At 38.4% G+C, this 21,891-nt stretch overlaps 1 protein-coding gene across 9 annotated transcripts in view; it reads right to left on the bottom strand.

The window, feature by feature from the left end:
- Nucleotides 1-21,891, bottom strand: part of LOC124555448 (coiled-coil domain-containing protein 28B) — a 48,144-nt gene that overhangs the window by 17,399 nt on the left and 8,854 nt on the right. For 7 of the 9 annotated variants that reach the window (XM_047129365.1, XM_047129360.1, XM_047129364.1 and 4 more), the window contains 3 exons: nucleotides 17,982-18,078; nucleotides 14,930-15,094; nucleotides 4,060-4,185 (listed from right to left, as the gene is read on the bottom strand). In XM_047129365.1, the coding sequence (XP_046985321.1) occupies nucleotides 4,060-4,185; nucleotides 14,930-15,094; nucleotides 17,982-18,078 (388 nt within the window). Of the gene's footprint in view, nucleotides 1-778; nucleotides 871-4,059; nucleotides 4,186-14,929; nucleotides 15,095-17,981; nucleotides 18,079-21,891 lie in introns of all 9 variants that reach the window. The other 2 variants (XM_047129367.1, XM_047129366.1) reach the window with 2 other exon arrangements.

Here is a 21,891-nt window from a genome sequence, read left to right as displayed (position 1 = left end):
AGAACCATCACAGCATTTGCCTGAACTGGTTTAGTAAAACTAATGGAAACCTAAGTTAGCATGGCCAGACAGAGCAAACTCCATCCTCCCTAATATGAGGACAGTGTATTAACTACACTATCTCATTCAGTTGATCCCTACTGCACAATGTTCTTTTGAAAATATCAGTTTGTACCAGAAACTCACAACATAAACCATAGTTCATCACTGCACACAAACTGGTGATTTTCTACTTAAAGAGTTTTTCCATTAGCAGTACAGCAAAGACTTCAAGAATTAAAGGCCAATACATCATAAAAATTACATTTTCCTGACAATTAACAAAATTATTTGGATAGAATCCAGAAAAACTGTTCCACGATGTAATTTGTCATTTCTTGTATTTCAGTAACAACACAAATATACTGTCATTTCCACACCATCTGACTTTCAAACTATCTCTCTCTTAAGTCTTACAATTGCAGTGGAGATCTATTTGTTGTAAGAAGAAATTTCATTTCTGCAGATATGCTGTTTTCAGCTATTACAGTGCAACTTCATTCAGCCAAAAGTAGTTATAATTAATACCATACAGGGTGTCTCTCTTAAGAGTCATCAGGTGCATTTCCTCTGGTGTTTCAGCAGTTATCTGCAATTTCGTGTTTGCAATGTGTAACTGGAGTCAGCCCTAATGAACATCACTTATCACATCTTTCATGTGATGCCCAGCATCGAAGGAAAGTATCGGTTTGTTTCATATTAAAAAACAAAACGATTTTTAAATCAGAATTATACATACCCATTTGACAGAGCCCCATGTTAGTCTAGTGCAGCAGTCAGCAACTGGTGGGCCACGGTCCAAGCCTGGACCACAAAAGGTCAAAAACTGGCCTGCCAGAAATATTTTGAAAATATAAATTATATACTCAAATTATTTAAAAAGTATTTTTCTGTAGATAACTATTCGTTTGAGTATCATCCTTATAATTTTTTCTGGTAGTGTACAATTAACTGCTGAATAATTAGAACTCTTAATGATTGGTTATAGGCAGATTAAATACATAGCTGCTATGCCGTGCAGCTCATTAGAGTGTGCTGAAGAGCGGAGGTGGAAAGGAGCTAGCTGGCCGACTGGCGCAGCATGTTATGACGATCCACATAAAAGCTCTGTACACACAAATGCAACACAAGAATTTTATTTAATGAACAAGGGAATTTTATAAATCATTTCATTTCAGACTCTAGTAACCTCCCAAAACCTGTTGAATTAGAGATGACATATTCATTTAAACACTTTTTTTTGTGCTTGTAACTCAAACGATAGCTTAAAGTTACTTTATGGAGCTTCGGGTGAGTTCAGTTGTTGGCTGCGATCTTTGACAACAAGGTGCCTCCTTTGCGGTATGTTGACATGGCTGTGTTGGGCACCAGTATTTTTACAAAGAACAAATCTAAATAAAGTACATAACTTTTGTCACCACTTCGTCAGTAGTTGTTGCGATCTTGTACGGAGCATTTTGTTATTAACGAGGCTTATAATGTGTCTTTTACATGGATATGTATCCTAAAAAGCACGAAGTTGATAGTGAAAATAGAAAGTTTTTGACTGAGTGGACTGAACAACATTGTTTTAAGCTGCCTGACAGGCCTGGGACTATTCCAGTTTGCCTCAAATGCAACAGAACTGTTGCTCTTGTTAAAGGTGCTAATTTAAAGTGAAACTACAAAACAACTCAACAGCAGATCCATAAAAGGTTTCCTCTGGATAGTGAAGCTCATCAAGAAAAACTCTCGGCATATCTAGCTTCTGCCGAAAAGCATAACCTACCTAGTTCACTCTATGAGTGAGCAAGAAAAATCTGTATAAGCAGCAATGCATGTGTATTGGGTGCTTAACAAAAACCAGAACCAATTTTCAGACTCTGAGAAGAGAGAAAGGATGTTGTTGCTGCAATTCAAGGACCAAAATTTTGGTTGCTGACAATATAAGTAGTTTGCTTGAATTTCTGCAGAAGGCGCTTTGCTATGCCATAGCACTAGATGAATCATGCAAGGTTATTGATGAAGAACAAACGTCATTTTTGTTCGATCTTCGGATATTGAAAGTAACGAATTTAGGGAAGAATAACTAACAATATTGTCGTTGAGAGGCAAGACTCACTTATTCAAGTTCATGGTATAGTCTAACATTAATTATGACAGAATGGTGTTTCAATTGATGGGGCCCCAGCAATGATTGGCAAAGAAAGAGGACTAGTAAAAAGAGTCAAAGATAAGAATGCTGGGCAACTATCTTATAAGGGGCATAATTCACCAGGCAGTCCTTTGTGAAAAACTCAGTGTGACTCTGAAAGAAGTAATGGACAGGTTGATCAAATAAATTAATTTTATGAGGTCTCATTCTGCACTTCAGCACAGACAGTTCAAAGAGCTTGTTATTGAGTGTGATTCAGTGCATTCTGACTTACTGAAATACGACAATGTTTGTTGGCCAAGTAAAGGTCAAGTGATTGAATGTTTTTGGGAAATAAAAAGTAACATCCTTCTTAGAAAACTTGGATTCACAAGAAGCAAAAAAACCATTTGGAGTTCATAACAAACAAAAGCAGTATGCTAGCTGTGGCTTTCTTGAAACACATTGCAAAACATTTAAATGTGCCCAGTACCGAGCAACATGGAAATAAGAAACTAATATGTGAGGTAATACAAAGTGTCTCTTCTTTTCACAATAAGCTGGATAATTGTAACACACATTTAAAGTCAAGATTTTTTTCATTTTCCAACAATTTCTGAATAAAAATGATTCTCAAATAGACATTTGAGTATTTTCAAATTTTACGTCTGATCTTAATAAGGAATTTACAGCAAGATTCCAAGACTTTTCAGAGACAGAGAAGCTGTCTCGATTCTTAAAATCGCCTTTTGTAGTTTCTCCAGTGGCAGAATGCGCGGATCTGGCTGTGAAGTTGTTCTGCCTTTCAAAGCCTTTACTCCAAAAGAAGATAACAGACTTGCAGGAACACACTTCCTTGCAAATGTATAAAACTACATCTGCTGAAGAATTTTGGAGTAAACATGTCCCAGAAAAATGGAAAATTGCAAAAAATTAGCCATATACCTGGCAACTATGTTTGGCTCTACATACATTTCTGAAATTTCATATTCAGAAATGAATTTTCTGAAGAACAAGTATCGCTCAAGATTAACGGCTGGCCACCTTCAAAACATTATTAACAAAAGCTCCTCCCCATGTGAACATAGCTTCAAGAAACTGGCTGAAAACCACAAATGTAATTTCTCCCATTGGGTTTTTTTTAATACAAATATGCCTACATATTTTACTTCATATTTTGTGAGTGAAAATTAAAATTAAAAATGACACTGGATGTTTTTTCTGAATTTTCAATACAAGTATGCCTATCTATTGTATTTAATATTTTTTGTGAGTGAAAATAAAAATCTCGATAAAAATTTTCAAAAGTATCCGGACCCAATCTATAATCTCCTGGCCTGTGGCATATTCATTTCATCGATATATATTAACACGGACAGTAAAACATGAAGAATAAGCAGTACTCCAACAGTGACTGAGCAGTGGTACTTCATGGCAGAAGCACAATGGTGTTGTCGCTGCTGGAGTACCAGTTATTCTTCATGTTTTACAGTCCCTGTTAATAAATACTGACGAAATTAATATCACACTGAACTAATTTGGGACCTCTCTATTGAATGGGCAAGTAAAATTCTGCTTTAAAAATAATTTTGTTTGCAATGAGAAACAAACTGACACTTTATGCTGACATTGGGCATCATAGGAAAGACATGACGAGCAATATATTTTTTGGGCTGACTTTGGCGACACAGTGCAAAGTCAAAATTGCAGATATCTTCTGAAACACCAGAGAAAAGAGAAAAAGTGCCCGATGACTCTTAGGAGAGACACCCAGCTCATGTACAAACTAACACAAAAAGAGTAAGAATGATGCAACACTCCTCATCACTGTGCCAAGTCATTTTAAAAGACAAGAGATCTCTAGCAAACTCTTCTACAATACTCTCAAAACTATTCACATAACTTACCAAATGCTCGAAGCTTCCCTGAGTGGAAATCTTCAAGGAGGTGAAGCAGAGCAGTTTCCATACACCTCACATCTGTGACATCTGAGAGAAAAGAGTGGTGTTGACACGAGCGACGCAAATTCACCACTTAAGCCCGTGCAGAATGAAGAAACAAAAAAAACAAAAGAAAAAGCTACTAATAAAAAAAGAAAAAGTGCTACATGCATTTAAGTAACAAACAAACGAAAAATAAAAATGAAACTATGTACATAATGCAGTAACTATTACACCATGACAACTACTGTTACTACTGCTAATACTACAAATATTATCATAATAATGTAGGGTCAACTCCTGAAATTTTAAGTTTTATGGTGTATTACGTCATCAACCAAACTAGTTACAATTTTAAAGGCACTATCAGAGGGATTACAGTATCATATAGTTGCAGTAACCTTAAATTTGCTAATGTCATTCCTTTGAATTAGTCAAAAGCAATACTTAAGACTTAACTTATAAAAATTTGAAATTATTTAGGTCTTTTACCAAATACACCAGAAACACCTTGGCATATAAGACACTAAAGTTCATTATTGTTTGTTTACACATCAAAAAAGTACCCCACTGGCCCAAAAAGGTTCAAGATAGGATTAATAAGAAAAAAAGACAAAATTTACAATGGTGTTTTTAATGCTTCAGGTGTTCTACAGACACCACAGAAAGGGCTCATATTTGAGTAAGATATTGCAATGTACAGTGTTCCTTCAGACTTTCTACTAAGGGACTTCTTTCCCTGGTACACATTAACGACTTCAGTCGTAGCAGGTAATGCTAATGCTAATGCTTTTGTGTGTGTGTGTGTGTGTGTGTGTGTGTGTGTGTAAGAGAGACGGAGGGAGGGAGGGATTACAAAGCCATAAGATCATGTTTCAATCCATTACGATTCTGTCACTTACTACTTATTTTGCCTATGGCAGTTATTTCTCAGTTTGAAAAATGATCAACTGCACAGTGGTTTGGGTTCCATTTATGTTCCGGCATAATGATAAGTGAGGATCAAGAATGATACAGCAGAGAGGGCTGCAAGACGATGACAGCCAATAGCACACTGACTAGGACGTCACCATGACAGGAGCGGCCTCTACATGAATAGAATAATAGTAACACACTGCCTAGCCTCGGCCGCACTAGGAGAGCCGTGACTTGTGATCCATACAAATTACTTGCATGGAAATTCTATATTTCAAAGGACACTGATTATTCGCATGTCTCCAATTGCTTGCGACACCAACCACCTCGTACATATGCAAGTTAACTATTGTTATTTCAATTACTGCAATAAACTCCATTAACATGAATGGCTTGAATGCTGTCTAGCTATCAAAGAAAGCAGCTTCCTAGGCACCCTAGAAGAGAGGGCGGGCAGGGTCCCACATTGATGAAGAGGATTCACAAAACAACCCCGCACCTCGCGGCCATGAAATTTTATTTTGTTCTGCTGGCACCTTAACTCTCTCTTGTCTTTTATTTGCAGGGGATTTTACATGCTTTAAGAGTCTCTTGTTAATCAGTGTTTTCAGGTGGGCATTGCAGAAATTTTCTTTGCTTTTGTACTTATTTTTCTTGCTTGCCTTGTCCGTTTCTTGTATTTGTCTCTTCCAAAATGCCCACCCCACCTATCCCACCCCCTGCTCAGGCACCATAGCTGCAAGCGTTAGATGCAACACAGATAATGCAAATGTTTGAGTTCCAGACACAGCAAATCTCACGATGCAGCAGCTACTGGGCAACACTGCGTGCCTGATGGAACGAGCAACACCTACAGCAATACCACCTTTTTGCCAGTTTTGTGAAGAAGAGGAAGGGCTCGAGTGGTTGCAAAATTTTGAAGCCCACATACTCATCCACAATGTACCAGGTACTGTGAAACTCCCCACTTCTTACCCATGGTAGGAAGTGCAGTGTTCCGTCTAACTCAGAAACTTTTTCCTAATGCCATTCCAAGTGAACCTTCGGATGAACAGGTTGTGGATTCGCTAACTATTATGACCAATAAGTGAATGTGGTAGCAGCTAGGTATCAATTCTGCAATTGCAAAAAACGGTCAGAAAAAACATATCGTGAGTGAGTAACAGGTTTGTAGGGTATGACGAGGAAATGCAAATTCAAATGTGCTTGTGATGCTTTATATTCAGATGTCATGCTGAGTAATGCAACCGTGTACAATGTACTCGATGTCAAACTCAGAGAACAGATTATGAAACACTCGGATCCATCATTTCAGCAGGTAGTGCAAATACTAGATCAGTACGATTCAGGTGCCCTGTCGGCTGATAAATTTGAGCAGCCAGCTATTTGTCTGGTTGAGTTCCTTGTTTCCAATTGGCCCACTCAGTGGCAGCTTGTGTTCACCACACCGAGTAAACAACGCTTAAAGCCGCATAAGCAGTTCGCTAAACAGGTGGTGACACAGGCGAACAGAATTAAATCTTGCCCTCGGTGTAATTCACAGCACAAACGCCATGACTGCCCCTCCCGACAGGCTCAGTGTTACACTTGTGGCAGGAAAGGACATGTACAATCTGTATGTCTGCAACGGAACAGATACAAGAATTCGGGCCACTCACAAAAATCTAGTCACAAGCCCCATGTCATTAATGCAGTATATTCAAAGTCTGCAAAAGGCATTCGCAAAACCAGCAAGCGTGCAGTTTCTTCAACGATACACTAGTCCAAAAAGCTTTTTGTTCATTTACTTCTACGTGGCAAATGTGTGAAATTTCAGTTGGACATGGGTGCCTCTGTCACATTGTTAAATCTTCACACATATGAAATGTTAGGCTCCCCACAATTGTCTAAAACTAGCACGCAACTGACAGCTTATAATGGACAAGACATTCCCGTTCTTGGAAAATGTACTTTGCCAGCCATGTATCACTCAAGTACGTGAACAGTGACTTTTACGGTGCTAAAATCACACAACTGTGAGAACATGTTTGGTCCTGATTCCTTTGATTTGTTTGGCTTTAACATTCAGGACAATGTGTTGGCAGTGTCTGCATTCTAGGCAAAATACAGTGAACCTTCGTATGAACAGGTTGTGGATTCACTAACTATTATGACCAATAAGTGAATGTGGTAGCAGCTAGGTATCAAGAATTCCCAGAACTCATTCCTGAAAGTTTAGGCAAGGCTAACAATTTTGTTGCACATATTACTCTGAAAGACAATGCTCAGACGAAATTCTGCCAGACCAGAACTGTTCCCATTGCATTACCAGATATACTGGCCGCTGAACTTAAAGAATTGCAAGGTAATGGAGCTGTTGCACCCATACAAGCTAATCAATGGGCAAGTCCACTGGTTTAGCTGCCCAAACCCTCAGGTCACACTTGTTTCTGTGATGACTTTACGTCTACAGTCAAATCACTAACTGCAATTGATACTTATCCACTGCCACGCCCAGACGATCTCATGGACAGATTGGGCACTGGTCACTACTTTCCAAAAATTGATTTGCGTAACGCATATCTTCAAATACCGCTCGATGAAGAATCTCAAAAAGTGTGTGTAGTGAATACTCATTTGGGCTTGTTTAAATATTTGCATTTGCCTTTTGACAGCGCTTCCACACCCACCATTTTCCAACAGCATTTGGAACAGCTGACTGCACAAGTGCCAAACTGTTCAAACTATTTGGACGATATTGTAGTAGGAGGTCATAAACCTGAAGAAAATACTGCAAATTTGCATGTTTTGTTCCGTGTGTTGTTTGATGCAGGACTAAAGTGTAGACTGGACAAGTGTGATTTTTTAAAACCTGAGTTGCCGTTATCTTGGTCATGTCAACAACAGTCAAGGTGTACATCCTCTTCAGTCACATTTGTTAGCCATACGAGACTTGCCAGTTCCTCACAATGTCACAGAATTGCAGCCAGTCTTAGGGAAAACGAGCTATTATATTCAGTTCATACTGTATGCTGCACAAATCGCGGCTCCATCGCATCGCATGCGCCGCAAGAATGTCCCCCTTGTTTTGACAGATGAGCGCCAAGCAGCTTTTCAAAAACTAAAAGATGCATTGCTCAGTGATCAATGCTTAGTTCATTCTGAAGCAAAGCAAGTGCTGTATGTATTGTGTGTGAGATACAGAGGCAAGCAAGTGTGCCGGGACTTACCCCAGTTCACTGCTAGTAACGCCACATCACCTTAAAGCGTCTGCGCATAGCGCAGAAGTATTGCACCATAGTTAAGTACGAAATTAAAAATCAAAATTTAAGTTTAAAACCCTGTTAAAATATAGTTTAGTGTTATAATGTTCCAAATACCAAGTCTTTATGTTCTAGACTGAACAATTTACGTAAAAATGCCATTTTAAGAGAAAAATAAGTGCCGCTAAATAATGAAGCTAGAAAGCCAGAATTTGGTCAGAAGGTGCAGTTAGAGCTCGTAATTAAGTGGCGCAGGTTTCCAAAACCATAAAACAAAAATTAATGGTTGAATCCTCGTTTTTAGGAAAAATCAGTAGCGTTGAAAAAATGGGCTTCGAAACATGAAAATTTGTTTTATGCTGGGAGTTCACCCCAAAAATAACAACTGAGAGATTACGTTAAGCTGCCTCTTATAGTTTTTGAATAATTAAGTAAAAACCGATTTTGTAACTAAAATGTACCCAATTGTTGTAGATTAAGTACCTGTAACTTTAATGATAGGGAATTTTGGTTAAAGTGGATGATAAAACATATCAAGTGATAGAGCTGTACCAAATTTGAGAGTTGTAGTATTAATAACTGCCGACAAAAGTTCTAGTAAAGATGTGGTTCAGAGGTAACGATCTACCGTTAGATCCACTATAAAAATTCTGGAAGGCAAAGTTTTCATTCTAGCGAGCTGAAACTTTTCTATGCTTTCAAACAACTTAACTGAATACAAATAAAAATTAAGAGGTTTCTGAAGTAATCTGTAACTATATTATTAAAGTTTACGTGCTCGAGAAAGCGGTTATTTGGAGGCTGCTGCAGTATGCAGATAGCAGTAGACAACAGATGTTCCCTCAGCCGTCTGCTCCAGCACCTATATAAATACAGCCCGAGAGGCAGTAGTAAGGTTCACTTCGCACTCGGCTATGGCAAGATCAATGCCTATCAAATGTCGGATTGCGCTCTGCCTCAGATGATGTCAGAGCCGAACTGTGTCAAAGCGCCTATTTTGCGGTAAAAACGGATAGTGAACTCAAGAAGACTGTACACCATCCTGGATCGCTTAGAACTCACCAAAGTAACGGTTAGTGTGCCGTCTGTGTGAATTACAATTCCGCGTGGCAAGTGGTGACTTTATTTCCACATTTATGGCGAGCATTTATTTTGAACATTTATTGCAAACTTTCATTTTAGTAATTTCAGTCAGGGCGAAACACAATCTGGTAAGAACATACCACAGAAGTCGTCCCTGAACTGCTAAATGTGCTGCTAGAATAGAAAGACTTGCTTTCAATTGGCTGGACCAGAACGGGCCATGCAGACTGGAAACTAAGGTCAGTATCTTTCCCTTCGCTTTCTGGCTGACCACTAAATTATTTGCCAGGCCCACATGAATAAAAAAGACAGCATTTAAATAATTTTTACTCGCCGCCCCACAACTTCGATCCTGACAAACCAGTTGTATTCCAAGTTGATGCTTCCTCTTATGGAACTGGTGGAGTCCTTTCGCACAGAATTGGTGATAAAGACAGGCCTACTGCTTTCGCATCAAAAGTGTTGTCCAAATCTCAGTGTAAGTATTCATAAGTTGAGAAAGAGACTTTGGCTATTCTGTATGGTGTCACCAAATTCCACCACTATTTGTATGGCAGAAAATTCTACATAGTAACAGATCACAAGCCTTTGCAGTCCTTGCTTCTTCTGATGAAACTGGTTCCTGTATGAACTGCCCAAAAATTGCAGAGATGGGCTTTGTTGTTGCCTCAATTCCCAGTACGAGATCGTGTATCATCCAATGGTTCAACATGGTAAAGCGGATGCACTTTCACACCTTCCAATTAGCCCTGATACAGATTTTGACACTTCTGCTGCATCTTATTGTCACATCGATTTTCAGGATTCCGAATTTCTTGAATCTTTTACGCTGAACTATAAGGAACTTGCACAGGACACAGAAGTTGATTCAGATTTGAACATTTTGCTAAAATATATTCGCATATGTCGGTCTCACTCATTGAATAGTATAACGAACTCTGTAGTGCGCCAATACTTTGCCGGTCGGCATAGCCTCGCAGTACAGAAAGGTGCGATTCTTGTTCAAAATGACAGTAGACAGTCACGATTGTTGATCCCTGAAGCCTTGCAAAAAGAAGTGTTGTTGTTACTTCACCTAGGACACTGGGGGATTGTTCATATAAAACAGTTAGCGCGTCGACACTGTACATGGCAGGGTATGGACACCCAAATAGAACAGATGACATGACAGTGTCATGTATGTGCAGAAAATCAGTCAGCTCCACCACAAAAATTCTCTGCCTAGCCTCAGCCGCAGGCACCATGGCAACTTGTGCACATAGACTTTGTAGAGGGGAGGCGGGGGGAGGAATGTTCCAGCGTAACAAGTGCCGGCATGAAGGTCAAGAACAATACAGCAAAGAGGGCTGTAAGATGACATTAGCCAATAGCACACTGACTAGGACACCACCATGACAGGAGCAGCCACTACATAAAGAGAATAAAAACGATGTGCTGACTAGCCTTGGGCACACTACAAGAGCAGTGACTTGTGATCCATATCAATTACTTGCATGGAGATTGCATATTACAAAGGAAACTGATTATTTGCATGTCGCCACTTGCTTGCGGCACCACCTTGTACATATGCAAGTTAAGTATTGTCAATTACTATAATAAACTGCATTCATATCGTTTGCTTGTATGCTGTCTAGCTATCTGAGAAAGCAGCTTCCTAGGTGTCCTATAAGAGACGAGTGGGCAGGATCCCACATGTTAAACTGTGGTTTTCTTTGCAACACGCTTGGTGAGTCAGTTTAAAGGTTAGAGGAGACCATAAAACCTGCCACAGGATAATGCCTACTTAAGTACTGTAGTCTTCAAACGACCTTTGCTGTTGTAGACGGTGATAATTTTTTTCTACCAATAGGTGCAGGTTGAGATGAGAAACTGAACAACATACCAAATAATTTCATTAAGATAAGTAACTCTTTGTTGATGATTAGCAGGCTGAACCTCAGCTACAAGGAACCACACCCTCGTGTGAAAGAACAGACAATGATGACAATCCACAGCTGTTCAAAACAATTCACAATTTGCTGAATGTGAATTCCTGGACATCAGCTGTAGTAAGTACAGATTTACTACTCAGTAGTGACATAAAAAAATTTGTGCCAGACCGGAACTTGAACCCAGACATCACCTTAACCATTTCGGCTATCCATGCACGCTTCCAGGGCAAACATACAGAATTACTAGTAATGCAAGTAAGAGGATTATTCATAAAAACTTCCAGAAGTTTAAGAACAGTAAGAAATTCAACATGCAGCTTATTTAAACAACAAAAACCATAGTAAAATGTGGTAAAAACAAGCACTGTTACAGGAATACACAAAATCTTCAGAAACCATTTCTTACAACACAACTTCGAACTGTCAACACAACTGGCACTGTTTGGAGTATCCTACGACTCCCACATCACTGGCAACGCGTTATACACAATGCTGGTGACTACTTTGAAGGTCAGTAAAACTTTGAAACATGTGTCTATTTTGTACAAGCTGTAAATAAATAGTTGCCACTATTGAAGTTCCAACCCTCATAACAGAAAAGGACATCTCATAAGAGTGTAAGACATCTGTACCATCATGGCTACAAAAGTGGCTATGGAAGAGCAGTTGCATATTACACGGTGAATTATCTTTCCAAACAAGTAGTGGTTCTATTTGACAAAATGAAACCACAATTAGATGTGTCAAGACAGTTGACGCACAAAGTGACAAACTGCATTCAATTACACCACAAAATGAAAGCAAATACAGTACACACAAGAGGTACTCTTAAAGTTTTGGTGAGCACCTTTTTTAAAAAAAAAAAAACAAAGTTATATAATCAATTGTTTTTGCTTGTTTCCAAGTAAACTTGTGCAGTCCTGGAATATGTTGGAAGTCTGATGCCACAGCACTGTAAGACGCTGCAACAGGAGCCAAAACAAATGGCACAGCCAATTTATAAAGTGGAGTGCTGGAAAGTAATTCATTTACAGCAACAGCCGAAGTGTTGCACTGGTGTCAAGCTAATCCAGATGGCTAAAGAATATTACACTTCTCCTCTTACAATGAATAAAATGTTTGTCAATAGAAATCTTGTTATCTCGTGCATTTGGCAATAATGCTGTGCTGGCTGGTAATTTCCAAACCTTGCACCCTCATGTTAGTATGATGTTTGATATACTATGGGATACAACTGTTTGTTATTCACCAATAGCACAATCCATAACTGAATTTAACACAATAGTTCACCAGTTATTGAATGACTGTTTTCCTACTTCACCCTTGGTCGGCAGAACAGCTGTATCATATACTTCATTTTTAAATCTGTGCCCACTTAACCTACCGCTTACCTCAGTTTACTGTCAATGGTAACAAATGAGCTTTTCATAGTGAAACAACATGACATGTCATACTTCAAAAATGGACACATTCTCTCTCACTTTCTATTGCATTATGTAGCATCAGTTATTGGCATCTTTTTGGTGCCAAATACAGGGCGAGTCAAAAAGGACTTTGCATGATATAGAAATTTATTGAAATAACTTACAGAATCTGTAAATGTGTCATTAGGAAACAACCTCAAGTTTCACATAAAAGTGTCAAGTGTCATTTTGCTTCGATGTGACCACCATCTATGATGTGGCAAACATCCCACTGGTAATCAATTTCTTCCCACAATTGTTGCAGAAAATTGGGCATAACTTGTGCAACAGCAGTGAAGATTCAATTTTTCACGTCAGCTAACTTGTTTTGTAGGTGAGGAATGTACACAAGGTCTTTAATGAAACCCTAGAGGAAGAAATCAGTGGTGTCAAGTCTGGGGAGCTCGGTGGCCATGTGATTGGCCCTTCACAGCCAATCCACCCACATGGGAAGTGATTATCGAAGAAACCTCGAACTTCCGCGAGGAAATAAAGTGGTGCACCATCTTGCTGGTAGTAAACCATCCCATCTCTGTTACCTTCATCAATATGTGGAATTAAAAGTTTTCAAGCATATCCAGAAACACAATACCAGTGACAGTTTTCTCCCTGAAGAGGAAAGGGCCATACACTTTCAGTGTGCTAACGGCACAAAAGACATTAACTTTGGGCTGTCACATACGTGTTCCAGGGTTGCTTGTGGATTTTTGCTGCCCATATTCTGCAGCTGTGGGTGTTCACGATGCCACTGATATGAAATGTTGACTCATCACTGAAGACTGTTCATGAATGTCCCATCATCCTCTATCCAATGCAACATTTCTGCACAGAATTCCCCTAGAGCAACCTTACCTACATGAGTAATATGCTGTGCCTTTGTGAATCTGTATGGTTTCAAGTGTTAATGTCTATGCAGTGCTCGTCAAACAGTCTTTTAAAGAATGTCTGTCTTGCAAGACTCACATCATGTTGATTTTTTATAACTGTGGGCAAAGCTCTTCCTAACCTGTTCGGCATAAGCATCAACATGCAAGCGACCTGCTGATTTATCATGTCACAGTGAACAACCCACCTCACCAAAGTTCTTGTGTCAAGAGTAAATTGTAAGCCTGCTTGAAGTTTTTTTTTAGCATATCCAGGGCAAAATTTACACTGAACGGTTGTTGCAGAGTTCATTTCATTAAACCAAAACACACTGCGAGCATGATCGCCACCAGTGAAAGTAAGTGGGTACTACGCTCCTGGTGTCAGAATGCGGTACTGATGCACTACGTCACTATGTGAATCAAACTTTATACTGTTTGCTACAAAATGACACATCTACCAATTCTGTAAATTATCCCAATAATTTTCTATATTATCCAAAGTTGTGAAGTCCTTTTCTACTCACCCTGTATAGTACATGGCGTGTACAGCTCGGCAACTCGGTGTTAAATCAATAATTCACAGGTTCAAAGTTCAATCCTTTGTACATTCTACAACATTTTCTAGTAGGTATCATGGTTTTCACCTGTACTACTCCATCATGTATTTTTTAACGTAAGTTGCACAATTATTTTACATTAAACTTAAAATCAACCTACAATTAATTGGAAACATATGTTTTCAAGTCAAAAGAAGGTACGTGTCACCATTTATCATCAACCTCACACATTTTAAGTGACTTTGATATTCAAAACTATCTTCACAAAGCCACCCACTTTATTCAATTTTTGATTTAGTTGAGCACTACTATACTGCAATGCACCGTAAATATAACTCCAATATTCTTTCTTTTGTAACTGACTGTGCTCGAAATTTTGACAAGCAATATGCTACAGTCATATCCAAACGGTCCACATAACTCTCCTAGTAACCACTTGAATAATACGAGATGGTTCACAGTATGGCAATGTGTAGATATAAACTGGTTATTTAATCATATTTGATTCACATGAAGTTACGCAGTTCTTCGAACTACTGAACAGAAGTAAAAATATTATTACAAAAGGATGTCTCCAAACATTACAACTTTATTCCATTACACAGAAGGTTAAAAAACAAAAGCAAATGTGCAGCTAAATAAATGACATTAATCTAGTTAAATAAAACTGCAGGAAATAGAAATGATACCACCTGATAAAAAAAGCAAATGATATAGAAAAGCACCAATCAAATGATGATAATATTAACAGTCCAAAGTCACCTCAGAAAGAAGAGATACCTCTTTTTGTGTTGTGAAGACGTGCTGCAGCAGGATTTAGGCGTGTATCTCTCGACTGACGAGCACTGCCTGCATCTGACAATGATGGACCACGGCTCAGCTTCTCATGGCTAAGCTTCTCATTGATAAACAGCAACCGCAAAGGCTGGCTGCCAGCAACAGTTCCTTGAATACAGATGATGCATGATAAATTCTGAAAGTTGACAAAACCTGTCAGTATTCTATAAAAATAGCAGGAATGTAAAATCTACAAGCAGTTGCACTTTAGTTTTCTTCTTGTAATTTTACAGAAATCTTCAATAACCAAACAAAAAGATTTAGTTATTAAATTAAGAGGAACTATAGTCTATGTTACGTAGGATGGCACTTCTGCGCAAATAGGTGGAACGGAAAGGAAGCGTGGGGGGATGAGAACTGTGCATGCGCGTCAGCATAGAGCAGGCAAACAAAGTCCTCTTAGCCGAACTACGTTGCTGCGGACAGCAGTCAGACTCGTTTGCCTATGGTACATATTTTCAGATCTATGAGGGGAATAATAAATATTAAAACCAATTTTGGTCAATCATCATCAGAGAAACATTAACCCACATCTTGATGACATTGCGTCCTCTGCTCCACAGATTTACTTTGCATGACGGGAGACGAGAACAGCTGACACAGTTTTGTGAAAACTTTAAGTACAATTTTTCTCACAATGACAATTGTCTAATGACAAGGTCATCAAAACTGTTTGCAATAATTATCATTTATTGCAATTTGAACTGCACTATAAGTAAAAATTTAATACACAAAAAATTAGCTTCAAGCACAAACTGAAATCATTATATTTACTTGACAACTGCTTCTACACAATATAATTTTTGAAAATGTGTGTGTGTGTGTGTGTGTGTGTGTGTGTGTGTGTGTGTGTGTGTAGTTAAGTGCAATCACTGTGCGTAAAAAAGAATTTGTGGCAGAAAGGCTAATGTAAAAGATTATCGTAAAAACAGTCAGTAAGTTGTCATTATTAACGGGCATTATGAGTGTAAACTAAGGCGTTCGACATTACAATGAGGGGACCACATTTATAAACCACTGCACAAGCAAACAATTAACCCGCATCTGTGAATAGCTCCAAAGAATGCTGACCAATAACAGCCAAAACCACCGATATCTTGACGAGTAACAGTTATTGTCATTTTAGGGCCTTATCCAATTTGTGCCTTGAACATGACAGCAGTTTACATGTGGAAATATCGGACTTCTGACGAATTTATACAGCTGCATTCTCGCGTGTTATTAGAGGGTACAACATGGTGAGGGAAGCTTCACTTCTCCTTGAGCAATACGTTGAACATTATAGTCTGCACAATGCAAAGGATATAAAATCCTAATCAAAAAGGCTAGGAAGTTCTCATTATTATGTATACAACTGATATGTTGACAAACACATTTTTTAAACCATGAGTCTTTAAAACTGAGAAATATTTTTGTTTTCTTATAAAGTCTACACCGTAATATCATCATCATTTCTATTTGAGTTTGTTTCCAAACAATCTGATGGTAAATTTACAATGATAGGTTCAAGGCTTATATCCATCATCACCTCCCTGTCAAATTCTTCCTTCTGAAGCTTTTCAGCATGCCGCACAGACTGTGCGCACGCTACAGGTGGGATGTTGTCTATTGCCTCATGCACAAGCAATTCACTGTATATTACCATGAATTTTTTTTCTTTCTTTCCCCCTCCCACATACCCTTAACCCTTTGTCAAAATGAATTCCATTGAGCTACACTGACAGTGACACATGGGTAAATGCAAAACTGTGTGCCCCATTCACATGCAAGGAAGTCAAGTTTGTAAGTTCTGTCACATGACTTGTATAAATTAAAGAGCTGCAGGTCAGCATGAGTCTGGTTTATACTGTGCTCAATATTTTTATTTTCGAGCCAGGGAAAAATATCCGCTTTTCTGGTGTTTTTACTTACTGCTTTCTCTATAACAGTTGAATTATAACTGGCAATGACCAATTTCGAAGCAGGGTATGGCAAGAATTGTGAATCATGTCATGAAACTGACAGCATTCATTTCCAAGTAGTAGTCACTGCCATTTTTCTTCCATGTAAATACAACTTTATTCTTAGAAACAAAACCAGAAGAAGAGTCAGCATGTAGAATTATTATCCAAGAACCTATTCCTATGAGAATTTTAAAACCGCCAGTACTGTCACTCATTTTCCAGCAGATCTTCCTGGAATGATTCTAGTTGACCCACATTTCATCAGGGTAATACACTGTTCAACTATCGCCTTGTCTTGTACCTTGAATCTTTATGTGGGATGTAGTTCGTGCTGCAGCTATGTCACTTCTTTGAACTAAAAGCTTTCTTCGTAACATATCTGGAACAGTCTTTTAAAATTCTTCACATCGATGAAGCGCTTACCATTGAAGCCGATTTTCTCCTGCATAACTTAACAAGTTTTTGTGATGTGAGGCATTCATCATTCACATGGAGCTCTTTAAAATACCATTGTTAGAACCATCCACTTGTGTTACAGGTTCATTGCAATTTCTATGATTTTCCAGGTGACACAAAACCAACTTTTCTATGGTTCCTACAGCTCTGACAGCTTTGTTTACAGTTCTCTTTCAGTTCTTTCACCGATACCACATGGTTCTGGAGTCCGTGTTTATGTTTTCAAATGTCAACAGTAGAAGACCTGCTTTCAAATTCACGTTTGGAAAAGTTATAAATGCGGTAAATAATCCACCTCGCCTGCTTGTGAAGCACTTCACATTTACTGCCACCACACGACTTTTTTTAAATCACACTTAAACATTTACAGACACAGACTGACAGCTGAACAAATACTTTGGTTGTCGTGAAGTACGGTAATAGTGCAGCATATAGATGCGAGATTCTCACACTCTAACTGTAACTCTCTGCTAATCACTCTGAAAGAAAATGAATATTATTGGCTGCTAGTGGAGGGGGATGTGCAGAATGGCTGAAAATGGGCCACCTTCCTACACGACATGAACTTTAGCATCAAAAATGCATCTTCAGATTACCTGTTAAAGGGGTATTTCCTATCGAAGGAGCAGTTGCTGTCCTATTTAGTGTACGTGACGTCGCTGAGCCGTGGATGCTGCCTCCCCCTGATGAAACCTGCAAATACGGTTTGTTACATACAAAGGTGTGCTGTAAATTTTCAATTGATATACACAAATGAAAATGAACAAGCTGTGGCACAAAAAGCATATAACATTTAACTAAGTAATATTTTACATGGAAGAATAGCCTTTATTTATCAAATCACTGAATGAGAAATAACGAAAGAAAGCTTGAGACAACATGTTGGAAGCACACATATTTGAATCTCTAACTTTGACAACTTTTTTAAAGTCCCTTCAACAGGAGGAAGAGAGAGGTAGAAAACAGGAGAAGAGACAAATAGACAAATGAATTCTAGAAGAAAGAAAACAATGTTTCAAATTTTTTGCACGATTCCATGCCAATTCCAACTTAATTTTTAGAGTATTTTCTGCATTACTACACAATGTGATATCACTGCCCCCAAACTTCTCCATAATTTACAGCAACAAAGGTATGAATTGTTACAGCAGGACCACTCCAGGCATACCAAACTGTGCGCATGCCATGTGTGCAGACCATGGGCGGGTGGACATAGACTCCGCCTGTCTCTGCTTTGCTAGGTCCTCTTCAGAATTACCAGGTACAGCACGAAATTTCATTTAGTATGGTAGTGTGGCATTTTTTTTCTGTCATCACAACTCTCTTCAGTACAGTGCCATTTTCCCTTCGCTATTTGTTCGCGATATGGATGTTCACAGGCCCAGTGGCTATTTGCATAAAAAAGAGGCAGTCTAATGATTATCACAAATCTTTAAAATTGAATGAGAATGACAGAAGGGAGGAATGAGAATTCTCAATATCTATTACGCAGTCCATAAGCAAAGGGTCCTGCAAATTTGCTATGAAATGACATTACAGTATCATACAGAAAGAATTTAAAGATTTGGTTGGCAATGATAGAGCTAAAAAATTAAGCTAAGGTCTCGATCAGGGCCAGCAGCAGTCACAACAGTGCTTATATAGTGCTCATAGGCAATGTGTCAGTTTCACGTAGCCAATGGGATGATTCTTTGACATAGCCAATGAGAGGCGAGAACAGAGGCAATGTATATCTAGGGGCAAAATTGAAACAATTGTCTTGCTTGCCATTTTTTGGCGTATTAGTAAGTTGAGAGAGACATATTTAGTGATTACAGCAGTAAGTTGTAGAAAGTGGACTGATTCAAGTGATTTAGTTCTGCATGGCGACATTATCTGCTGGTGCATGTCTTATGAAGTCACTGCAGAGACACGAAAATCTATCGAATGTGGCAGCAAAATGCCTCTTCCAGTGGCGAAGGTTTGTGTGGGTGGTATCACCTGAAAGTGTAGCAAAAGCTGCTGCTTTGAGACTGCATTGCCATTTACATGTGACGTGTTCACAGCTTCCCCTTCTTCCCCCTCCTCACATTCAGACAGCATGACGTGGCAACAGAGGAACTGCGCTGACATAATTAGTGCTATGACACTCTCACCACGCCATGGCTCACAAGCCAAATTCTTGGCTGCCCCTGTACTAAACCTTCTAGTAAATTCAGCGCAACCAGCCTACATAGTACACTAAAGTACATTACAGACATGACATATTTATTGTTCTTTGTACTTCAGTACTGGATCATGATGTGGGGGTGAATTCCTTTTACAATACCTATCCAACAGTAATGTCTAATCATTCCAGTGGTAAAATGGGATTTGTACAACTGGAATACTGCTCACGAACTCTGTAAAGCAGTTTCATTCATAACAAAGTTGTATGTCATATTGACACCGTACTAATATAACAATAATACAGCAGTAGACCTTATGTCTTAATCAGATTCACACAGCAACCGTAAAAAAAAAAATTATTATTCCAACCACAGATGGAAGATAATTCTGATTAACATTACTTCTTTTGTCCTCTAAGGGCTGTCTTAAGATCTTTATGGGTGGGTTACAATGTATGAAGACACACATGAAATCCTCATCTTGCACAGTATAGTATCTAAAGCTAGCGTCCACTAGCAAGTAAACTTTCACAAGTCACTTGTAAAAGCTACTTCTGTGAATTCTTTGAAGTGAAAACAACCCCAGCAAGCATACTTCTGCAAGTTTCTTCAACTTCCAGAGTGGCTTCCGCAAGCTAGTGGAAGTAGTTTCTTGAAAGCTGCAAGTACTTGCCAAACAAGTTAGTTGCTGGACATTTTTCTCAATCTTGCAGAATTTTTGTGTGTGGAAACCCAGTACAAAAACATCAGTGCTGTAAAACAGAATGGAACATAGACAGATGGGCTGAAATGAATGTATCACTGGAATCCCTATACCAACACACACATTTGGCCACTGTCAGCCAAAGAAGTACAAAATGAATTTACTTATTACTTTCTTTCACCAGAGGGGTAAGCAGAATGGCAATACAGATGTCTTTAAATTTTAACTGATTATTTAATGTTAGCATAAACATAACTGCACCACACTTGTAAAAAAATGTAATAAATACTGTTTGCAGAAATCACAGAGTAATTAAAAAGCGACCTCTTGGCGATATAGTTTGCTGCATTTTTGTATCCCATCTCCAAATACTTCATTCTGTAAAAGACAGATGTTCAAAACCGTGTGACATTCTCAGAAAGTTTTAAATTTTTTAAGATTTTTCTTTAACCCTCGAGCAGATGCACTGTTGTAAAAATCGCAACAGCAGCTGATTTTATGCTCAATCAATGCCTTAACCTTTAGCTATTGCACCACTGCTGCCATGTATTCCATTTTTTATGTTTTCTCAACAATCTTAAATTGGTTTCAGTTCCTTTGCTAAGCTTTCTCAGTTTCTTTTCTTAACAGTAATCAACGAGGTGTCAAATGCTGTAAAAAGTACAATGTGGGCCTGTTAGTGTGACAGTTGCAATTGCAAGCTTTGTTCCGGTAGTCAATATGCAGAGAGAAGTGTACTTATTCATAGTTTTTTAGTTTGTAAGCATTAACTTTGTTAAACTAGCATCTGAATTTATTTATTCATTTCATTTCTTTTGATGTCTTGTTTCAGTTCAAAGGGTGTATCAGATGAGGAAATATGCTAACTACTCAAAGAAAACATTGAACATAAGGACCATGGCAGTGAACCTGAACTTGACGGTGAGGATTGTGATGATCTCTACAAGATAGCAGATGGGCAGGAGATCTTTACTGGAAAAGACAAAGTTATGCGTTGGTGTAAATGCAAGTGTGCTAAAATGTCAAAAATCAAGAGAAAATATTGTGCAAATTTACCAGGTCCAAAGAGAAATGTGATGGATATAACTGATGAAGTTAGAGGTTTTCTGAAAATAATTTTCCTTGATATTATTGATGAAATTGTAAACTATACAAAAGATACATATATAAATAGACAGTGAGACACAAATCAATAGTCAGTGAGACACAAATCAATTCTCGCGCAAAAGTGGTAATAAAGTAACACCAAGACACAAAATAATGGCTGTGTTTGGCATTATTCTTTTGACTGGAACAAGAAAAAGACCATCATGCTAAAGTATTGGAACTCTAGGTGGCAAAGGGAACAGGAATGCAACTGCTTAGGGCTGCTATGAGTTACAAAATGTTTCTATTTCTTTTTTTTTATGCAGCTTGATGACATGGAAATGAGAAACGATAGGAGAGAAACTGATAAGCTGCTGCAATTTATACATTATTGGACCTTTTTGTTGATAACTGTCAAAGTTTTACAGCCTCAGTGAATTCAACACAATAGATGAAATATTTCACCCTTTCAGAGGCCACTGTGGATGGATTTACTACATACACAGGAAACAAGCTAAATATGGGATAAAAATGTTAGCACTATGTAATGCAAAAACATTTCATTGCAGT

Source organism: Schistocerca americana, chromosome X (genome assembly GCF_021461395.2).
Source record: "Schistocerca americana isolate TAMUIC-IGC-003095 chromosome X, iqSchAmer2.1, whole genome shotgun sequence".
Lineage (NCBI taxonomy): Eukaryota > Metazoa > Arthropoda > Insecta > Orthoptera > Acrididae > Schistocerca > Schistocerca americana.
The sequence above is the reverse complement of the archived record's forward strand: the minus strand, read 5'-3'. Positions and strand labels throughout refer to the sequence as shown.